The sequence below is a fragment of the Chiloscyllium plagiosum genome, unplaced genomic scaffold (genome assembly GCF_037043375.1).
Source record: "Chiloscyllium plagiosum isolate Xiang-an unplaced genomic scaffold, Cpla_swu_hap1 HiC_scaffold_9, whole genome shotgun sequence".
NCBI lineage: Eukaryota > Metazoa > Chordata > Chondrichthyes > Orectolobiformes > Hemiscylliidae > Chiloscyllium > Chiloscyllium plagiosum.
Window position 1 is genome coordinate 79,420,826 of NW_028270147.1, and position 17,640 is coordinate 79,438,465.

General features: G+C 39.0%; 1 protein-coding gene across 1 annotated transcript in view; it reads right to left on the reverse strand.

Annotated features, from left to right (window-relative positions):
• The window catches only part of cdc73 (cell division cycle 73, Paf1/RNA polymerase II complex component, homolog (S. cerevisiae)), a 330,083-nt gene that overhangs the window by 273,667 nt on the left and 38,776 nt on the right, over nt 1-17,640 (reverse strand). Inside the window, exons 3-7 of the mRNA XM_043699805.2 lie at nt 16,029-16,098; nt 14,227-14,289; nt 14,056-14,108; nt 9,345-9,433; nt 4,432-4,648 (exon numbers count right to left, since the gene is read on the reverse strand). Coding sequence (XP_043555740.1) covers nt 4,432-4,648; nt 9,345-9,433; nt 14,056-14,108; nt 14,227-14,289; nt 16,029-16,098 — 492 coding nt within the window. The remainder of the gene's footprint in view (nt 1-4,431; nt 4,649-9,344; nt 9,434-14,055; nt 14,109-14,226; nt 14,290-16,028; nt 16,099-17,640) is intronic.

Genomic DNA, 17,640 nt, shown 5'->3' on the forward strand with positions numbered 1-17,640 from the left:
CTCTGCACCTTTTCCAATGCTTCCACATCCTACCTGTAATGGAGCGACCAGAACTGTACACAATATTCCAAGTGAGGCTGCACGAGCGTTTTGTACTGTTGCAACATAACATCACTGCTCCGGAACTCAATCCCTCTACCAACAAAACCTGTCACTACGTGAGCCTCTTAACAGCACTATCAACCTGGGTGGCAACTTTCAGGGATCTATGTACATGGAGTCTAAGATGCCTCTGCACATCCACACTGTCAAGAATCTTTCTAGTGACCCAGTATTCTGCCTTCCTGTTATTCTTTCCAAAGTGAATCACCTTATATTCATCTGCATTAAACTCTATTTGCCACCTTCTGGCCCAATTCTGCAGTATATCCAAGTCTCCCTGCAACCTCCAACCTTCTTCCATACCGTCCACCACTCCACTGACTTTAGTGTCATCTGCAAACTTACCTCTGCCTGCACCCAAGTCATTTATGAAAATGATAAACAGCAGTGGTCCCAAAATGGATCCTCGTGGCACACCACTAGTAACTAGATTCCAGGCTGAATATTTTCCATCAACCACCATTCATTGCCTTCTTACAAAAGCTAGTTTCTAATCCAAACTGCTAAATCTCCCTCAATCACATGACTCCACATTTTCCCCAACAGCCTACCATGTGGAACTTTATCAAAGGCTTTACTGAAGTCCATGTATACCACATCAATTGCCCTACCCTCATCCACACGCTTGGTTACCTTCTCAAAAAAAACTCAATGAGGTTTGTGGGACACGACCTGCTCTTGACGAATCCATGTTGACTATCTGCAATCAAATTGTTGCTTGCTAGATAATTATAAATCCTCTCTCTTATAATCCTTTCCAAAGCTTTTCCTACAACAGTACACATCAGTCACCTGGTGATCTTCTGCAATATTTCTAATAAGTAGCATTTTTAAAACAATATTGTTGCTGCAAAAAAAAAGTCAAAATTGTTTGTCTCAACTGAAAAGAACCTTGAACCAAATATAAGCCTGACAAATAAGTAGGTGAACTCATTCATTACACTTCCCTGACTTTGAACTAAACAGTTGATAGGCCATTTTTGAGGAAATTAGAAGTTAAACATAAATGTGGATCTGAAGCTACATTCAGGCCAGACCAGTTAGTTTGGCTGATTGTTAGAAAATCCAATCAATGGTAATTTTATGGCACCATTACTGGAAACATTTTAGGTTCCAAATGTATTAACTGAATCTTGATTCCTTTGGCTGCTGTGGTGAGGTTTGAGCTCCTATTCTAAAGACTCAGGCTCCAGGGATATATTTGTCTACATTAATACCATGTCTTCCTCACTCCAGTTTGTCAAATGGCTGAGTGAGTTGCTACAGAGTTGCACAAGTCTTCCACAACTATTTACAATCTATGCTAAAGACTGTATTGTAGGTGAATCTACTAATGATACAAAGAAAGTAAGGAAAGCTTGTTGCAAACAAAGCACAAAAGAGTGTGTGTAAAGGAGGTAAAGATGTGCTCAGCAAATTAGGAAAAAAATTGGCATTTGAGGTATAATGTAGAAAAACATCAGGCAGGAAGCAAAATATTATCTAAATGGAGAGTGATACAGAATCATGCTGCACAGAGGGATTTTAATTACCTGCAGATAAATCACAAAGTAAGCACACAGGAATAGCAACTAATTATGTAAGAACTAGAAGGGAAAGGCAGCAACTCAGCTCCTCGAACGTACTCAGCCACTTGACACTATCGTGATTGATCTCATCTTGGCCTCAACTTCATTTGCCTACCTGCAATCCATACTCATTTAAAATCTGTCTAATTATAGTCATGCAGAATAGAAACAGAACCTTCTGTCCAAACAGTCCTTGCCGACCAAAATCCCAAACTAAACTAGCCCCACCTGCCTGCATTTGACCCATATCCCTCCAAACATATATTTATGTATCTGTCCAAAATGTCTTTTGATCATTCTAACTGTACCCACATCCACCAATTCCTCAGGCAGATCATTCCACATACGAACCACCCTGTGTAAAACAAATTGCACCTTGTGTTTTTTTTTAATCTTTCTCCTTGCACCCTAAATATATGCTCCCTAGTCTTGAACTTGCCCATCCTAAGTAAAAGATGCCAGCTAATCACCTTATCTATACCCCTCAGGATTTTATAAACCTCTATAAGAACACCCATCAATCTCTTGTGCTTCAGTGAAAAAGATCCCAGCTTATCCAGCCTCTCCTTATGACTCAAGCCCTCCTTCCTAGCAACATCCTTGTAAATCTCTTCTCCCTCTCCAGCTTAATAATATCATTCCTCTAATAGGACAACCAGAAATGACCCAGTCTTCCAGAAGAGGCCTCACCAAAGTCCTGTACAATCTCAACATGACGTTCCAACTCATAGACTTAAAAGTCTGTGATCAATGCTGATGTCCTGGCATCATTGCACTCTAGGGTAGTGAATTTCACAGCTTCATTACCCTTATCTGTTTTATATCTGCTACCCTTTCTCCTAAAACTATGACTTCTTGTTCGAGATTGCCCTATGTCTAGTTTCTCAACTAGGAATTCAAAAGGGTTTTTTTCTGACTTATTTAAGAGTATCACTGTACAGTTTTAGTCTCCTTACTTGAGGAGGAGTGTGCCTGCAATGAAAGCATTTCAGAGAAGGCTCACTCTCTGATTCTTGAGATGCAGGAGTTGTCTAATGAGAAAAGGTTGAGCAATCTGGGCTTATACTCATTGTAGTTTAAACAAATGATTAGATTAGATTAGATTACATTACATTACAGTGTGGAAACAGGCCCTTCGGCCCAACAAGTCCACACCGACCCGCCGAAGCGCAACCCACCCATACCCCTACATTTACCCCTTACCTAACACTACCGGCAATTTAGCACGGCCAATTCACCTGACCTGCACATCTTTGTGACTGTGGGAGGAAACCGGAGGAAACCCACGCAGACACGGGGAGAACGTGCAAGCTCCACACAGTCGGTCGCCTGAGGCGGGAATTGAACCCGGGTCTCTGGCACTGTGAGGCAGCAGTGCTAACCACTGTACCACCGTGCTGCCCACTAAATGAGAGGTAGATGGGCAGAGAGGTGTAGGGAAAAAAATTCCAGAGATTTGGGACCAAGTTACTTGAATTGCTAGTAATCAATAGTGTAGCAATTAAAATTGGGGCCTACCAGAAACCACAATTGGAGTGACGCAGATATTAGAGCATTATCTATCAGTAGGAGATTGAAGAGACAGGAAGAGACAAGGTCAGAGAAGAATTTGAAAACAGGGTTAGAAAATTTTTAAAATCAAGACACTGCTCGACTGGGAACCAGTTTAAGTCAGTGATCACAGGGGTGGTAGAGGAATGTGACTTGTTTTAAGTTAAGACAAGAGTAGCAGAATTATAGATGACCGCAAATTTAGACAAGGAGAATATGTACGGGCAACCAGGTATGCATTGGAACAGTACTAGCATTAACATATGAGTTGTGAATGGGGTAAAGTCTGAAATAACTCCAGAAAGGCCTGCATCCCGCCACCAAGCCACCCTCAATTTACACGTGGAGAGTCCTTAACAATGATCCAACTGCCTCAGAGACAATTTGCAGAGTGAACAGAACCTCTGACATTCCTGTTTACATCGGTTAGCCAAGGTTCTGTGATTGGACCAAGTTAACAGCCCCAATCAGGGAACTCATTCTATGATGTCCACCTGGCTGACCTTGTTACAATCACTACAGTTATGGAGCCAGAAATGTGCAGTCTCAGTAATGGCAAGAATAAAAGAACTATAATTCACTTCAGGATCAAGTATGACACTAAAACTGCAAACAGATCAAATTAAGCTCAAACAGTTGTCAGGGAGAGGGATGGAATCAGTATCCAGAGAATGGAGTTTGGAACAAAACAATGGCTCACTCTTCCCAATATTCATTTCCAAGAAATCCCTGCTCATCCAGTATTGGACCTTGGATCAGCAGCCTGATAATTTAGCAACAATGGAGCAAAGGTGGTGATAAGGTAGAGCTGAGTAACATTGTGCCTTTGGATTATGTCAGCAAGAGGCAGCACATAAATCAGAAACAGAATCATAGAATCTCTACAGTGCGGAAATAGGTCATTTGGCACAACAAGTCCACACCCTCCGAACAGTATCCCACCCAGACCCATTCCCCTATCCTATTACTCTACTATTACCCTTAATAGGAGGCCAGCAAAGATTGTTCCTTGGTGAACACAGGAGGTAGCAATGCGGGAGCAGAAAAAGCAGCAGCTGCAAGTGGGTAAAGTTATTAGAAAGGATTGAAACCCTAGAGTCAGAAGACTAACAGCAGCCCACCCAGATGGACGATAATACGAGGGGACACTAGAACAGAATTAAGCAATGAGATTTAATGGTTGAATGTAGCTGTATTCATTTGAACTCACCTTGCCAGTGCTTTGGAGAATTGTAGTTCTTGTTCGCCATACTCTCTCTCTGCTGACAATATCTCTGGTTACGTCTACTTCAGAGTCTACAAAACTTCTTTGCTTCAAAGCTGCAATGTCATCATCCAGATCTGTCTTGATAGTGGAACGTTTCTTTGCCATAATTTTGGCTTTAATAGCAGCAATCTTTTCCACAGACATCGCCTCTGACAATGACCTGTAACCCCAAAACATTAAAGCTAAAAATTGTTCCCATATATAATATACTGCCTTCAAGTTAATAATCCAGACTGATTGAAAATTATGCTGTCACATTTCTTGAGGAAATTTACTGCTAGAATTTCTTCAATAAAAATTCCAACAATTTGAAAATACATCTATGAGACAGATGCAAACAAACAGTCATATTTGGAACGGGCACAAGTAAACTGAATTTTACTTTTTAAAGTAAAAGACTAAATGCATTTATGTAGGTTTTGCCAAAATATTTCAATGTCAATGTGTTACACTTTGAGATGTAGTCACTACTGTTCTATAGACAGATAGTTTAGAAAAGCTCAGAGTAGATTTTGCTGGGTCCAGAAATGCATCTTCATCAAAATATTACGGAGATAAAGAAAACAAAATGTTTAAGAAATGATCGCTGGAATACAAGCAGAAGGAAGAAGGACCATCACATAGCACCGACTTTTTAAAGCTTTAGACTCTCACGCTTATGCTGAAACAAAGTACGATTATGCAAATGAAGCAAATCAATTTTCAAATGCAATAATGATGTAATCTGAAAAAAAAGTGCGAATACTCTCCAACCAACATCCCATCTCCCCTTTAAAAATTCCATTCCTTCAACTCCTCATTAATGTTATTAAAATAGAAGGTAACAGAGAAACTCTCAGGAGAAAAAAACAAGAGTTAACATTTCAGGTCCAATATAACTTCTTCTGCTCATTAATGTTTTACTTCCCTCATAATAACTACAACTACAAATTAAACCATCATAATCCAATCCAACTTGAAAACAACATTGATGAGTTATCAAGAAGCAAAATTCGATCCTCAATCTCCGCACTTTCAAAGTTAATTGTAAACCGACAACGTCTTGCAAATCAGACAATGCATAATAAACTAGAAAGGTGTATGGATTAATAACATTTTTTGAAACAAAAGCTAAGCAGGGGTGGGAGGAAAAAAATCGTACAATAAAGTACATTGGTATACAGACAGGTGTAGGCTCTATACATAATTAAATAACAAGAGAATGCAATGGCCAAGATGGAGAAAGATATAAATACTGTAGTAAAGTCGAAAATATAACAAGATTGAAGCATCAGGATGTGTGTAGTATTAAGCCAAATCTGCCACAAGGTGGCATAGAAAGCACACTTTTCAGTAATTCTTGGTAGTAAATTAATGTTACTCCAGGGCAATGATTTTCAGTTCTAGTACCTAGAGAACTGTCCAAGGGTGCCATGAAATTTTGTACAAAGGCAATGAAAATCCAAGTAAAACAAACATTGTTTAATCTTTAACAATATTATATCCAACCAAAATTGCAACTCATAAAACCCTATAAAATTAAACATCAAACGAAAGGTGAGGTATCAGCCCTTTATTCCTAAAACTTGAGCATTCTAAGTAGAAGTGGCCATTGATAAAACTGAGATGACATGATATGTTCTTACATTCTAGCAGAAGCTAAGAACAAGTAACCAGAGAAACTAAGCAAGGCATTTATGTGTCTTTTCTCCCCAGGTGAAAAGGCTCTACACATAGCGGCAGGCCCAAGTTTCCTACTAACTGGGTAAATTGGAATTTACTCTCCTTTGTGTTTTGTTCTAATCCATTTAATTTCAATCATGTACGAGTTCACTCATTTAATGAAAAATATACTTTTAACAGTATTGTTATACATATGAAATGTCAGCCGTGAACGTCAGACCCCTGAACAGAGGACAGCGTGTGAACTAAATTAAGGACAATGAATAGTTAACATATAGTTACGTTGAATTAAGGAGATTTTGATAGTGTCCATGTTCGCAGTTGAAAATAGTTTACTTTTTCCCAGAGGATATTGAATATTAATACATTTGATCGTTCTTTAGCTTGCTGTAAACCTCCCTAGTAAAGCCATAACCAGAATCAATACAAGTAAATGCGATCTTTATGAGCAATCAATTCAGCTGAAAAAAAGTGGGTGTGCCATGGAATCGTTTGTCTCATTGAAGTAAGCTGTATTTTTGAAAGATTAGGAACCTTGCTCTCATGCACAATGACTGACTACTTTCAGCACTAATTTGAGACCCCAAGCTGTATGGAGTTAAACTGCCTTCAGGGTGCCAGCTTCATATTCCACAGCAGCCCTCCCCACGTACATGAGGGACATTAGCAAGGACATGAATATTGCAAACTTTATTGACAAGAGATGAAACACTAAGTCCTGGTTTAATGTTGTGATTGCATTCCTAAAGGATTTCTTTAAATCAAATCATACTAAGCAAATCATATTTTCCCCATCACAACAGTGTAAAGGTTGCAGTTATATTCAGCAGGAATTTTCACCTCAGAAAAATAAATAAAAACATCATATTCTAAAGTAGAACACTTTACATTCCTAACTGTCCATATTAGTAAAGGAAGAAACTTTAAAAAAAATGAATGAATTTAAGACCATGAGAGATATGCTGCCTCTTTCTACTTACTATGTTTGGTACTAATCCCACTGGCAGTCTGACTCTTCCACTCCCGGATCCTTCAGCTCACTGTTTCTCCCATTTCCCCTTCCCTTTCAGTCACTGCGAAACGGCTTACCAACCATCTCTCTCACTAATTTAATCTCTCAAGCCCCTCATTGTGAAGAGCTTATAAATTGAGCACAAGAAGTCGGGAAGCAGCCTCAAGCTGCAGAGGTAAGCTGCAAACTGCAGAGGGAGCAAGTGGGAGGTTCGACTTCAGGAAAAGTGAACAAGAGAGGTGACCAGAATGTCAGGAAGTGAAGAAGGCCACTCTAAAACTGTGGTGATCATATCACACAGCCATAGGTAAGTCCAGCTCAAAAAAATTCCAATAAATCTCCCAAACCTAAAATAAATACTAACTAAGCATACTATTAACTAACTGATGTTAAAGCAGAACTACTTCATGTAGGTCAATTTAAAATGAGGACGCTGTATTTATGCTTTGTTTGCACAATGGCATGGCTTGCTGGATATTTTACATGACATTAAAAGCCAATTAAATAGTGTTGAACTGAAGTTGTGTAGGTTAGATTGGATGGAATGATTTCCCTTCCTTGAAGGCGATTAGTAAAGCAGTTCAGCTTTGATGACAATCCAACAGCTGGTCCTGATATTTTCCTTTCCCTGCGACCAACCCACACATTACCAGTTTTATTGAACTAGCTGTCACAATTTGGCATGATGCGTTTTGGACTCAGCGAATATAGTTTTAAAAGCATCAACATTATCAGATAATTTAGGAAGTATTCAACCATTTTTACCACTTGCACTGGCTGATGTACAAGAGTTCCTGGCAAGAATGTTGTAGTGTTTAACAATGCATTTGTATTGGATTTAATAGCTTTGCACATACAGATTAGTTGCACATCAGTTTATATAGATCTCAGCCTTATTATTCATATTATGCAACCTATAAAGTCTTGGCTGTGTAGCCACATGACCTGACATGTTGGGCTTTGACTTTACAGAATAGTTATGAATTTGCAACTACATTAGGATGAAACAAATTGCACACAACAAGCTTTAACCACCAGCATTATGATAATGCAATTCTGTGATGTGGATTGATGGATAAATACTGGCAAGGATGTACTTGCATTCCCTTGCATTCTTTGAATTACTCCCACGGGAGCACTTCTGCATACAGCGGAGGATGTGGGCAGGACTTTAATTTCTCGTTTGAATACGTGAATAATGCAGCTTTCTCTCAATACTGTTCCACAAACATCAGTCCAGAGTTTTGAAATCAAGCCCTGGAATGTGACTTGAACCCCCATAAGAAACAACAGTAGTGAGGATTAGATGACATACATAAATTGTGAAGAATCTAATTCTGAGTAATTTGTACAGACATTAAGAAATTACATTTAATGTGGGAAACTGTGGTAGGAAAACTGGAAAAGCAAAATATTTTTGAAAGAAGTGAGAAGTCGGTGAATATTGGAAATCAGAGGAATTTGGTGTTCTTGTTCATGAAATACAGAGATTAACACGGAGGTTCAGTGAGCCACGAGAAAAGTATATGATCTGCTAATCTTGGATTGGAGTACGAGAGCTTGTAATTCTTGATACAATTGTATAAGTATTGTACATAGTTTATGTTGACTTATGAAAGGAAGAATATACATATCTTAGTGTGGTGTATAAACAATGTTCACTAGATTAATTCCTAGGGTGACAGGCTTGTCCAATGAGAAACAATTAGTACTCCAAGCTGATGCTCGAAGGATTTATAAGAATCAGAAGTAATCCCATTGAAAATGTATTAATTTGTTTGGAGAATTAACAGGATCAATGCTGAAATGCCGGTTCCCTAGATTGAATGTTCTAGCTCCCATGTGACCTTGGCTCCCATATGAGCTATGATGTCTGCAGCTGCCTATTGAATAACCTGTAATGTTAATCAAATTGCATGTTTATTTTCTTTTATTCCTCTCCACTTCTGCCTTATTAAAATATAATTAATAGTCTCAATAACCATTTAAAACAGGAAACATAGTCATGTGCTTTCTCCCAACTGGAGGCATCACTGAAAAGCAGAAAGGCTAAATGTTCAAAATCAAGACAAAAATCTTCTTCAATCTGAAAACCACTTTATCAAATGGGCATAATTTAGTGCACATTCATTTTCTGGAGAATTCTCTCCGTACAGAAGAAGCTGCAAGATTCAGAATTTACCTAATTTGCTCTGTCTGTACAATGCCCTCTTTGTGGCCTTCCAAACGAGCTGCCAAACGCTCTTTGTCAAGTCGTACACGTTCTTCATCCTAATTACAACAAACCACCTTGTTATTTTTATCAAATCAGTATTGCTAATTATTTACATTTTTTTAAAAAAAATCAATTATTATAAAAATAAGCTGTAAAATCATTGAAAAGTTCAGAAATATTTTAGATCATTTCATATTATTTATGAAAACAAAGATTAACACAATGTAACATTTTTCTATATTTGTTGGGCAACAGTAAAATTAATTTAAATAGATTTATACATTTCAACTGGAAACCTTTCAGATTTTAGCATTAATACAAGCTTCATATTTTTGTGTAAAATGGGTGTACCACATGGTATTGCAACAGTGGATTCAGAGAAGACTCATCAATTTTGTCTACTTTAAACTTGATTTATCAATACCTGCTCCTATAACATTCCATAAGTTTCAGTGAGGTGCTTGTATCCCACCTCACTATGTCCACCACTCCATCATTCCCATTTATGTTGCCACACTGAGGCTCCCTCCATACAAAGCATTATGGTTTACAATCGGTGTCTTCAAATTCCTCATGAGCCTTGCCCCATCTGTTGATCTTGTGTCTCTGGATTATTTTCATTCTTATTCACAATCCTCCATTAAAACATTCGCAAGCACAACCATCTAACTTGGCCATACATTCTTTACATCTGTCCACTCCTTTATCGCAAAAAAGACTTCCAAAGCAATTTAATTCTAAACAATTATTCCTAATTATCAAACCTCAACTCACTATGTTCAATTAATCTTTTTTTTTCCTCTAGTTCTGGAAATGTGTAATGGAACAAAATTAATTAATTCCCTTAAAGGGAACAGTGATCATGAAATGATGAATTTCACAATCAGTTTAAGGTTGAAAATCCTGAGCCTAAGACTAGTGCTTTAAATGCACTTACAGGAAGTTAGAGCTGGTTAAATCAGACCAGGAAATTAGATTAGAAGCAAAGCCTATAGATAAGTTGTGGCAGACATTTCAGGCGATCTTTAATAATTATCAACAAAAATCAACTATATTCCATCGAGATAGACTTTATGAGAAAATAAATGATCCGTGGCAAGCAAAGTTAAAGATAGGATCAAAAAGAAAGAAAAAACATACAATGTTGCAAAGATCCATTGCATGCCAGAAGACTGGGGGGAGTTTTAGAAATTGGAAAGGGTGATTAACAAACAAAAGATGGGAGAAACAAGATTGAGAGAAAACTGGTAACAAAAGACATAGCAAAATCTTCTAAAAGTACATAAAAGGGAAGAGTGGTTAAAGTAAACATTTGTCCATTAGAAGATGGGTTTGGGCAATTAATAATAGGAAACAAGGAAACAGGTCCAAGAACAAATAGTTAGCACCAATCTTCTTGGTAGAAGACTTTAAAAGAACCCAACAACAATACAAATCAGAGGGCAACATGGTGGAACCTAAAGCATTCACCTCAGAAAAGAAAAGGGACAAACGTATGGGAATAAAGCCAGTAAACCCCTCGAACTAGATGGCCTGACCCCTGGGGTCACTGGTCGCATTCTTGCCAAATTCTTATGATATTGGAAAGATCTGTCTCAGAGGAGTGATATAAAAGGAGGACATCTGCTGGAAAAAGCAAAAAATTATAGGCCTGTTACTCTAACATTTGCCACTGGGAAAATGCAAGAATTCATTATTGAAAGGTTGGTTGTGGCTATGTTAAAAGTCATTAGGCCATCAAATCAAATAAAAATACTTTGAAGAAAGATAAGTGAGAATTTTATGAGAGTTCTTCAAGGATATAACAAGCATGGTGGATTAAAGGGAAACAGCAGATGGGAGTGTATCGGGATTTCCAAAAGACATTAAGGCGCCACTTAAAAGAGTACTGTACAAATTAATAGCTCATGGTTTGGAAATGATACAATAGTGCAGAGGATGGAGGAACTAACAGAAAACAAGTGTCAGGATAACTAGCTAATTTTCAGGTTTGGCAAACTAAACGTGGGATGCCATAGGGATCAGTGTTGTGGCCTTGAGTAATTGCAATGTATTTTGATGACTTGTATCAAGGGACACTAAGATGCATAGGTAGTAAGTTGTAAAGATAAAGACTCTGCAAAGACTGTTCAGGTGCATAACAGCTTGGTATGGCAACTACTTCTGCCCAAGACTGTAAGAAACTACAGAAGGTGGTGTGCACAGCCCAGACCATAATGGAAGCCAACCTCCCATCCATGGACTCCATTTACATGTCTCGTTGCTGGGAAAGGCTGTCAACATTATCAAAGACCCATCCCACCCTGGCAATGCTCTCCTACAATCTCTTCCGTCAGGCAGAAGGTACATGCACCAGCACGTTCAAAACAGCTTCTTTCCTGCTTTTATTAGACTGACGAATGACTCCAACTTCAAATAATGTTGATCCTGTTAACATTGATCTTGACTCATGTACATCCTGTGTGGGGAAACTCTTGTATCTTACTCTGTCCAAGTTTTTTTTACCTTACGACCAGTATGTCCTTGCTTACTATGATCTACCTGTACTGCTCGCAAACAAAGCTTTTCACTGTCAAATCAAGAGACATAGCTAGATTAGATAAGGTTATAATAGATAATATATTATTTTATAGATAAGTGAGTGGGCAGATTTTTAGCAGATGGAGCATGTGGGAAAAACGTGATCAGTCACAATGGTAGAAAGAATAGACATGCAGTTCATACAAATGGAGAGAGACAACAGAATGTAATAGTAGATGGGGTATTCAAAAAGAAAACAAAAATTAAAGCATTTAAGTAGACAAAGTGGAAGGTAAGCGAATGTTAACCTTTATTATAAGAGAATTGGAGTATACAAGTAGGTAAGTCCTGCTGGAACTGTAGAGTGCATCAGCAAGATCATATTTAGATGTATCACATCCAGTTTTGGTCATTTTATCAAAGGAGGGATATGCCTGCAATTTAGAGCAGGTTTAGGAGATTTATAACAAGTTGAAAAGGGTTATCTTATAAAGAAATGTTCAGCAGATTGGAGTTTCCTCACTGGAATTTAGAAGAATGAGTAGTGTTATTGAAAAAAAATTGAGAGCATTTTGACAGGATGGATGTCAAGAAGATGTTTCCTCATGTGGGGGAATCTAGTACTGGGGGCATAGTTTCGGAGTTAGGGCTCTACATTAAAGATGGAATCAAGAAGGAAGTTATCTTTATGTTGTGAATCACTGAATTCGCTGTGGAGACGGAGTCATTGAATATCATCATGGCTCAGATAAACAGTCAAGGCCAATAGTCAATTCAGGAGTTATGGGCAAGAGTAAATAAATGGAGTTGAGGGCAAGAGTAAATAAATGGAGTTGAGGGCAAGAGTAAATAAATGGAGTTGAGGGCAAGAGTAAATAAATGGAATTGAGGGCAAGATCAGATTACCCATGATTATAATGAATTGCAGAGAAGGCTCATGAGGCCGACTGGTCTAGTGCTGCCCTTTCCTCCTGTTTCTCTTCACCATAAAATATCCAAGAATGTACCCACCACCTCATTATTTAAAAATTTCAATATAGAACACCCTCGGTTATCTGAATTTCAGAATATCCGAACAAGATCTCAACCCCCCATATAGATTTTATTAAATGTAAATAAAAGCACAATGAAAGCAGGCAGCCTGGGCTGGTGGCAGGAGCAGGAACTGAGTCACCACGGGAACCCTGTTCCTGCTATGGCTGCCGCCACGGTAACCCTGATCAGTTATACAATCAGTTATCACAACAAAATACTCTCCACCCGTCTCATTCAGACAATCGATGTTGTTCTGTGCATGCTCCATAGTTATGCAAGTACTAATCTATGAAGTTCCTGATAGCTTGCACATGAACAGGCAATTGACCACCTTTCCAGTATTAGTAATGAATCTCAGTTTGTGAAAACAATGAACGAAATGACCAGAATTCATTTTAACTATCAGACTTAACAGATTTAAATGCTTGCTATACCCAGTAGTCAACGAGAGATTCAGATAGCCAATCTGAATGGAATGGAATTTAGAAGGCAAGTAACCTCTTCATTCAAAGGATTAAGAGTGATTAGATTAGATTACATTAGATTACATTACAGTGTGGAAACAGGCCCTTCGGCCCAACAAGTCCACACCGACCCGCCGAAGCGCAACCCACCCATACCCCTACATTTACCCCTTTACCTAACACTACATGCAATTTAGCATGGCCAATTCACCTGACCTGCACATCTTTGTGACTGTGGGAGGAAACCGGAGCACCCGGAGGAAACCCACGCAGACACAGGGAGAATGTGCAAACTCCACACAGTCAGTCGCCTGAAGCGGGAATTGAACCCGGGTCTCTGGCGCTGTGAGGCAGCAGTGCTAACCACTGTGCCACCGTGGCAAGGAGAAGAAATGAATGGAGTGTTAGAGGGTTAGCTAACTTACAGAAACTAAGAATATCAGAGATTTGAGGGGCAGATTAGTGGAAATGATGTCAAAGATCAACTACAATCGTATTGAATGGCAGAGCCAACTGCAGGTGGCAGAGTGACCTACTATTTAATATGTCATGATCTTATTTATACAATGGTGTTATCCACTTTCAAATTTCTTTCATCCATAGAGTTTGCATTCTGAATTGTACATTTGTATCTGTCACAGATTGTCCAAACCAATTACCTCTATTCTGGGTTTCTTTAACTCTGATGATATTTCTTCAGCTGCTCTTTTTACTGTTGGTTTACAAAAAACACAAGAACATTTTAAAAATATGCAAAAACAATGCATTGTGATTTGTAGATAGTTATTGCAAAATTTCTTTATAAGGTTAATAAAACAAATCATTGATACCTTGTGTTGACCGTTGCAAACCAATTTCTAGAGGTGCACTTCTGTCTATACTTGCAGATGTTGCTGAAAAAACAAAACATCAAATTAAAGAGGTCAAAAAAATCCCCAAAACATTAAGTAATGTTTTTCTCAGCACAATATTGCTAAAGATTTTGTTATTCAAACAGATGATTCAATGTCATGAAACAAAGAACTGCTAATGCTGGATACCTGAAACAAAAACAGAAATTGCTTGAGAAACTTTGAATTGTCAGAAGGGTGTCAAAATCTACATTAAATTATTAATATGTGTCCTCCGTCTTAAAATTCCCCCAACCTAGGCAAAAGACAACTACCACTGCGAAGCATTTCCAGGTCAAAATGAGTGTCATGTGTTCAACCAGGCAACCTGGATGGTATTCCAAACACCCATGTCTTGTCCATGATGCTAAGGCACAGGGGGATCAGGAGTTAAAGTACATTGACAGAATTGTAGGCCTCAGGCCTGATCTTGTAGCCAGATCTGTCAAGTGCTTGCCAATATGTAGGCAAGAACTGTTTCTTTAACTGGCAAGTTGTGGCTGTAAATGAATGCTGTGCAATCAGCAAGAAACATCCATTCTTTCCACCTTATGAAGGATGGAAAGTCAAAGTTGAAGCAAGATGTCTGGCCTGGGATACTATACTGAGGAATTTCTGCAGAAATGTCCTGGAGTTCATGATTTACCTCGAACAACCTTTGAACTAAGCATGACTTCAACTGGTGGAGAGGCCCCACCCCTTCCCCATCACTTCCACTAGATTTCTCAATGCCTTCAAATTAATTAGGGGAAGTGATTCTTATATCAGCTGTGTTATTGAGCTCCTTTGTCCATGTTTGGACCAAACAAAGTTTAGTAAGACTGAGAAAAAAATAGCCGCTCTCTTCTGTCAACTCATGGTTGAATCGTGACCGTAATGGTGCCTTGAACCAAAATGATCATCATATCCAGGTTAACTGCAACAAACCAGTTTCCTGGTCACAAATGGATAATATATGGCTACGGTAACTTTGAACATTGAGCATAAAATACATTGAAGATTCAAGGTTCAAAATAAACAAATCTCTGGGCTTTTTATAATTGTAAAATGGTAGGAATAAAATCTTGAATTTTTGCAGCCACCTGACCAAGTCAGAGAACTTACATAGAGTTGACAGATGTATTACACTGTCAACATCAGATGGAGACTGGACTTTGAGTAGCTTTGAATACCCTGCAGCAGAATAACCTGCTGACACCAACACGTAGCCTGACAAAAAAGTAGTCACCTGAACAAGCTACCATAAAACATGATTTCTATTGAATAATTGCCAAGTAAAACAAGGGGGCTCTTCTCTTCTGTAACATTTCATCAGCTTTCATACAGAGCAAAGACAGGGGGTGCAAGAAAGTCAGTAACAGCAAGCTGATGAAAGCAGCTACACTGTCCTGGTCTATCAGTGGGCATCCAACAGGGCAGCAACTTCTGCATGCAACAAAGTGTTCAACAAAAATCTGCTCTACAAGCTCTAACTGTCCAAAGAAAGTATCTTTTTTGAAGGCTGCAGAAGATTTATTGACAAGTGTAGTTCTCAGAAATGCATAACTTCATCAAAACCATTTATAAATAAGGTCTCATTTGCTTTTATACCAGATGCACTTTCCCTCAATGGAGTCTGTTAATATTTAGTCAGCAACTGAAACTTTGAAGGGAATAAAATATCTTAACTTTCCTATCAAAATATCTGAGAATCAATGAAATAGTAGTTTCAATATTGATAAAATTTATAATGTCATACTTACATGTTTCACCATTTAAATAGCTGAGTAGGTCCTTTCTGTCTGGCCTTCGAACTACAGGAATATTCTCTGTCTATTAAAGCAGATTGAAATAGAGCATTTTTTTAAAATGTCAAAGTAAAAGTGCAATCACTTATTTAAATAAGGACTCAACGTGAAAGGTTCAAATGTTTGCAATAACAGAAATAGTTTGACTCAATTTTATTGATCCTTTGAAATTGAATTGAAGTCATTCGCTTTCATATCTCATATAGCACATAAAAATCAAGAATAAGAGTGAGGGTTCTGAGAGCTCTGCCTGCCTGGTGTAGGTTCATCCCTTCTGTTCACAATAGCTGCACAGTGGCTGGAAAAAATAATGCATTCAAAATGCAGGTATCCACTAATATCATTTATTGTATCCGTTGCTCCCGATGCGGTCTCCTCTACATTGGGGAGACTGGGCGCCTTGTGGCAGAGCGCTTTAGGGAACATCTCCGAGACACCCGCACCAATCATCCAAACCGCCCCGTGGCCCAACATTTCAACTCCCCCTCCCACTCTGCCGAGGATATGGAGGTGCTGGGCCTCCTCCACCACCGCTCCCTCACCACCAGAAGCATGGAAGAAGAACGCCTCATCTTCCGCCTCGGAACACTTCAACCCCAGGGCATCAATGTGGACTTCAACAGCTTCCTCATTTCCCCTTCCCCCACCTCATCCTAGTTTCTAACCTCCAGCTCAACACTGTCCCCTTGACTTGTCCGGACTTGTCCGACCTGCCCAGTTCCTTTTCCACCTATCCACTCCACCCTCTCCTCCCTGACCTATCACCTTCATCTCCTCCCCCACTGACCTATTGTACTCTATGCTACTCTATCCTCACCCCCACCCTCTTCTAGCTTATCTCTCCACGCTTCAGGCTCTCTGCCTTTATTCCTGATGAAGGGCTTTGGCCCGAAACGTCGATTTTGCCTGTCCTCGGATGCTGCCTGAATTGCTGTGCTCTTCCAGCACCACTGATCCAGATACTGAGACCTAAGCTAATGCTCTGGAAAGGCAATTTTGAATTAGACTAGGGAATGTGGTGAAATGTAAACTATATTAATAAATTTGCGATTAAAAGCTGGTCTAGTAGCAACCATAAAACGATTGTCAGTTACCACAATAACTTATCTGGTTCACTAATATCCTTTAGGAAAATAAATCTAATGTCCTTACTTGGCTGCTCTACATGTGAGACCAGATTCACAGCAACGCAATTAACTCTCAAATGGCGTCGCAAGCCACTCAGCTGCATTACAAACGGTTACAAAGTACAAATAAGCAATGAAATTGAATGAAGTCACCCGGCATCAATCTAGACACAGTCAACAGCAATGGCAAATCCTACTTTGTGACTATTTATAGTCCTCCTTAGTGACACTTGGGAGCTTGTGACAAGACAGGTCGAGGAAGGTGAAGCAGTGGATGTTGTGTATATGGACTGCAGCAAGGCATTTGATAAGGTTCCCCATGGTAGGCTCATTCATAAAGTCAGGAAGTATAGGATACAGGGAGATTTGGCTATCTGGCTTCAGAATTGGCTGGCTGACGGAAGGCAGAGAGGGGTTGTAGATGGAAAGTATTCTGCCTG